Genomic DNA, 6,000 nt, shown 5'->3' with positions numbered 1-6,000 from the left:
AGAATGTTTTCTTTCAGATTTCTTGACAATGACAATGATGACAATTACTGCTACTACCATCACCACCAAGACCACCACTATGACCATTCCCTGTGATACTAATAATGACGTGCTTGCATGCTTAGTTACTTCAGTCGTGTCCAACTCTTTGCCACCCCATGGACTGTAACCCGCCAGTCTCCTCTGTCCATGGGATTTCCCAGGCAAGAATACTGGCCTGGTTGCCATTTCCTTCTCCAGGGGATCTTCCCAACCCAGGGATTGAACCTGTGTCTCCTAATTGGCAGGCAGATTCTTTACCACTTTTGGACATGGGAAGCCCCTGTCCTTCTGTAGAGAAGGGGTAAAGGAAGAGTAGAAAGACACCAAACTACACTGTCCTGATGGTTTGCGCTTGATCCCACTTGCATTTTCAGCAATTAATTATGGTGCTGAAAGAGCTCATATAGGGTACCATATCCTTTTTAGAGATTACCCCAAGAGTGCCTGTTCGCATCTCAGAGGCCTGTGGTGCTATGCCAAGACAATTAATATAGTTTTCCCTGTGTAATTTCACAACAATAAAAGGAAACATGGGAAAGCAATATAGTGCAGTCTCACAGCCAGTGACAGCCAGAGACATAAAATATGTGCCTTTGTACGGAAGTCACAGTCTGTCCTTCTTGTATTTCATTTAACAACTGATTCTAAAAAGTATTTCTCCATTTTCTGACCTGAAGTTAGATTTATTTACACTGACTTTCAGTGGGATGTTGGGCTTCCCTGATGTCTCAGTAAAGAATCTGCCTGCAGTGTGGGAGACCCATGTTGGATCCCTGGGTTGGGACGATCCCCTGGAGAAGGGAATGGCTACCCACTCTAGTATTCTTGCCTGGGGAATTCTATGAACAGAGGAGCCTGGTGGGCTACAGTCCATGGGGTCACAGAGTCAGACATAACTGAAATGACAACAATTTCTTCACTTTCAGTGGGATGTTATGCCTGGGGGCTCTTTGAGATTCAGAGGAAGAGATTTAGTAGTCTAGGTGGATAAGGCCAGTGATTTCAGTGACCCCAAATATTATGTACAGCATATGATATTAAGAATGCAAATTTGCTCAGTCGTGTCTGAGTCTTTACAACCCCATGAACTCTAGCCCACCAGGCTCCTCTGTCCATGGGATTTTCCAGACAAGAATACTGGAGTGGGTTGCCATTTTTTTCTCCAAGATATTAAGAGTACCTTGCATTAAAAATTCTTCTTTTGACCTCTGCCCTTCTTTGGGTAGAACTGAACTGTCAATGAAGAACTTGACACTCAGCACCAAAGAAGTTTGGGGTCAGTTTTGTCATTCTTCACCTTATAAATTATCATTTTTAAAACTGCCTGGTTATGTTTTCATCTGGAATAGTCAGCCCCTTCTTTTTGCTCTCCCAAGGCTGTTCCATGAGAACTTACTGTTGTCTTCATCGGAGGATTTCCCAGGGTTATGCTCCTATATTCTGCGTATCTTCTATGATGGTGAAACTGGATCACCCCTGTTTATATTGATTTAATAGTTTAACCAGCACAATATTTATTTGCCATATCTAGCATATTACTCCTTAAACTATGTATAAATTGAAGGGATTAAGATTATGTTATCTTCCATGTATAGTTGAGTACTTCTTTATTCAACTAAAAAGGTCCCTTGGAGAATGTAGGTTTTCAGTGATGAAAGGAAGATAACTTGTTGAGCCGGTAACAGATTAAGAAGAGGCAAGATTTTCAGGCATTTGGTGCTCTGGAGAAAGGCTAAAGGTCCACCTTTGAAGTTATTCTATTGTTTTCCGCGGTAAGAAATCCCATGAGTACCCATGCTAGTTCCTCATATTTTTCTCCCTTCAGGGAGGAAGAAAGGTCAGATGGCCATTGGATTTTGACTTAGACGCATATATTAGTGACATGGTGTATTTCTCTACCAACCTCCGCTCTGTTTTGATTGTGTGTGGTTCTGGTGAAAAAATAAATTGCTGTAGAAAAATTGAATGTTTATACTTGTTCCAGTAGGGTTTTACAAGTTTGAACAAAACCTTGGTTTTTGATTACCTGATTCATATATTTTAGTACTTCCTGTTTGAATCCTATCTTCAAATTGTTGCAGAAGATAGAAAACATGAAATTAAAATTAAAATTTCATGTTTTAATTCTAAAATCTGTAAACTTAATTCTTTAAGAATATCATAATACTACTCCTGAAACCTTAAAAAAACCCTTGGTATTTCAGGAAAATTTCACTTGAGAGGCTTTGTTGATTTTCTTCAACTTACAACTTCGAGTATTATATGTATACTTTGGCACATGTACTTATCATAAGAAAAGCCTAGTAATTTATTTTTTCCAGTTTTACTGAGATATAGTTGATATATAACATTGCATTAGTTTTAGGTATACAGTATAATTATTTGATATATATGTGTGTGCTTAATTGCTCAGTCATGTCCAACTCTTTGCTATCCCATGAACTCTAGCCCCACCAAGCTCCTCTGTCCATGGGATTTCCCAGGCAAGAATACTGGAGTGCATTGCGCTTTCCTCCTCTAGTGAAGCTTCCCAACCCAGGGATCAAATGCACATATCTTGCGTCTCCTGCATTTGTGGATGGATTCTTTACCACAAGCATCACCTGGGAAGCCTTACTTCAGAATCAGTTCAGTTCAGTTCAGTTCAGTTGCTCAGTCATGTCCGACTCTTTGTGACCCCATGAATCGCAGCACGCCAGGCCTCCCTGTCCATCACCAACTCCCGGAGTTCACTCAGACTCGCGTCCATCGCGTCAGTGATGCCATCCAGCCATCTCATCCTCTGTCATCCCCTTCTCCTCCTGTCCCCAATCCCTCCCAGCATCTGAGTCTTTTCCAGTGAGTCAACTCTTCGCTTGAGGTGGCCAAAGTACTGGAGTTTCAGCTTCAGCATCATTCCCTCCAAAGAAATCCCAGTGCTGATCTCCTTCAGAATGGACTGGTTGGATCTCCTTGCAGTCCAAGGGACTCTCAAGAGTTTTCTCCAACACCACAGTTCAAAAGCATCAATTCTTCAACGGTCAGCTTTCTTCACAGTCCAACTCTCACATTCATACATGACCACTGGAATACTGAGGATTAAATAAAATAATTTTTAGGAAGTACCTGGTATATTCTCTAGCCCAACATTTTCCAGACTTTTCATCTCATTACCTCTTTACACTCTTAAAAACAATTGAATTTTGTTTACGTGTATTATATTTATTAGAAATTAAAACTAAGAAAATTTCAAAATACTTAATAATTTTAAAAGTTAACAATAAACCCATTATACATGGAAAATAAATGTATTTCCCCCAAAAAAAGTTAGTAGAAAGAGTAGTCTGTCATCTTCTGCCTTCAATCTGTTGTGGTGTCACTCATGAAATAGCCTCTAGAAAGTTCCACTGTAAATGTTTGAGAGAATGAGAATGAAAAAGGCAAATAATATCCTAATAATAGTTTGAAAAGACTTTTGACATCATGGAACCCAGAAAAGGTCTTGGGGTCCTTGACCAATCATTAGCATTAGCACCCAATAAATTTAGTTATTATTAAGATATATGGAAATTTTTGTAACTATTGATGAGAAGTAAAGGCGATTGCATCAAAACTTCTTATTCCATGCTTTTCTGAGGTCCCAAATAAGACTGTGATTCAAACTAAGCAAAAGAAACAGCATTGTTTTTCAAATAAATACTAATAATACATGAATGAGTTCTTTGAATTTTAAAAGGCTCAAATCTTGCTTTTAGGAATTCACCAATTAAATATATTATCACAAAGCTTTCATTTTTTTTTTTTCTTTTTCAGAGAAGAATCCTCCTAGGGTAATAAAATCTTAGTAGAGAGAGAAGTAATTTGATATTTCCTCTGAAACCACTGATAGTGTTCCTTTGGGTTATGGCAGTCTACCACTCACCAGTTTAAGGAGAAGGTGTGGCCCCCTTGTCACTGTGCTGGGCTTCATGATTGACAGGTCAATCTTGATTTACTAGTTGGAGAAACTTCGCTTAAAGCACTTATTGTGGTTTGATCCTTAGACACATGATCCCTTAAAGGGACTTTTTGAAAGCCCCTTTGGACTCTGAAGACAAGAAGCAAAAGTGATAGAATAGATAAATTGATAAGTTATCTCAAGAAATGTGTAGTTCATATAGTTTCTATTGTAACAGGATATGTGGGTATAGTTTATATCAGCTCTATGTGTACTTTGCATACATATAACCCTCTACTAATGTCAACTTTCTCCTTTTTCTTTTTCTTTCGGGGGGGTGGTATAGACCATGGGGAATTCATATGCTGGGCAACTGAAATCTGCTCGATTTGAAGAAGCTCTCCACAACTCCATTGAAGCCTCTCTGAGATGTAGTAGTGTGGTACCACGACCAATTTTTTCCCAGCTGTACCTGGATCCTGACCAGCATCCTTTCTCCTCTGCAGGTAAGTTTCTCAATCCCACACATTTCTACATGCCTTTTAAAAGAAGTGGGAATTCTAGATCTGGGGATCTCTGAAATATGTGGGTTAAATGTTAGCCAATGCCTGTCTTCCTGTCCTCAGATATCTTTTCAGAACTATGAATTTTTCTTTTGGCTATCTCCCCATATGCATCTTTTTAATTAAATTAGCTATGATTTATTTGCTTTCCCAGAGGTAAAACCCAAGGTGGAGGATCTGGATAAAGACTTGGTACACCGATACACCCAAAATGGAAGCCTGGATTTTTCTAACAACCTCACAGTAAATGAAATGGAAGATGACGAAGATGATGAAGATATGTCAGATTCAAATAGCCCACCAATTCCCTATTCACAGAAACCTGCCCCTGAAGGGTCTTGCACTACAGATGGTGGGTTTCCTCTTTTATTTTTCAGTTCCTCTAATATTGTCTGGCTAGTTTCTAATCATTAATTGGCTGCTTAAGGCTGGAAACCAGTAATTATAGAAAGGAATGAGGAGTAATCATGCTTTCACTCACATTGTTGCCTGTGACTTCGTGAGTGAGTGAAGTCGCACAGTCGTGTCCGACTCTTTGTGATCCCATGGACTGTAGCCCACCAAGCTTCTCTGTCCATGGGATTCTCCAGGCAAGAATACTGGAGTGGGTTGCCGTTTCCTGTGACTTCATAGCAGGTGTCTATTAAGAAAGACAAGCACTATCACCCCATCTTATAGATCAGGAGACCGAGAGACAGAGCCATTGAATGACTTCTCTGACATGGTATGTGGCAAAGACAAGCCTAGACCCAGCTCAGAACTTTTTCAGTGCCTCACGAACTTCTGCAAGAATGCTGCTCGAAAGTGATGTCTCTACTTCTTTCTGTTCCACTCTTAAAACAACAACAGAGATATCATGTGTTTTAATATATACCTTTTCCATGTATTTTGAACATTCATCCAGTATATTGTTATCAATAGAAGATTAAAATGAACATGTTTTTATCATCCCATTTTATTTATCTTGTCAGCCTCCTCTTCTACAAAGGCTTTTAACCACACTTTAAAAAAAGAAAATCCTACTTAAACATTTTCAGTATTTCATGTTTTCGATCACATAACAAATTATACTCTCTTCCCTCCATTAATGGTATATGGTCCTGCTTCCTGGCTATTCCAGCCTGATTTCTAATTAGTTCATAATCTGGTCATGGTAAAGAATCCACCTGCCAATGCAGGAGACGCAAGAGATGTGGGTTTGACCCCTGGGTGGGGAAGACCCCCTTGAGAAGGAAATGGCAACCAGTCAATATTCTTGACTGGAAAATTCCCTGGACAGAGTACCTGGTGGGCTACAGTCCATGGGGCTGTAGAGTTCGGACATGGCTGAGCACACACTCTTGATAGTTTATAGCTGGTCCACAGCTCTTTCAGTGTGGTTCATTCTAAGGCAGTTCTAAGAGTCCTCTCACTCAAAGGCAGAACAGCCCTGACATTTTCCTAATGATTTTGACAGTGGAATAGGGCAATATAGTACCT

The 6,000-nt window shown here is 39.7% G+C and overlaps 1 protein-coding gene across 3 annotated transcripts in view; it reads left to right on the top strand.

The window, feature by feature from the left end:
• Positions 1–4,307: 4,307 nt before the first annotated feature.
• The window catches only part of GREB1L (GREB1 like retinoic acid receptor coactivator), a 110,360-nt gene continuing 108,667 nt past the window's right edge, over positions 4,308–6,000 (top strand). For all 3 annotated transcript variants that reach the window (XM_068993569.1, XM_068993568.1, XM_068993567.1), the window contains exons 1-2: positions 4,308–4,464; positions 4,676–4,873. In XM_068993569.1, coding sequence (XP_068849670.1) covers positions 4,308–4,464; positions 4,676–4,873 — 355 coding nt within the window. The remainder of the gene's footprint in view (positions 4,465–4,675; positions 4,874–6,000) is intronic.

Source organism: Capricornis sumatraensis, chromosome 21 (genome assembly GCF_032405125.1).
Source record: "Capricornis sumatraensis isolate serow.1 chromosome 21, serow.2, whole genome shotgun sequence".
NCBI lineage: Eukaryota > Metazoa > Chordata > Mammalia > Artiodactyla > Bovidae > Capricornis > Capricornis sumatraensis.
This window is presented reverse-complemented; position numbering and strand designations above follow the sequence as displayed.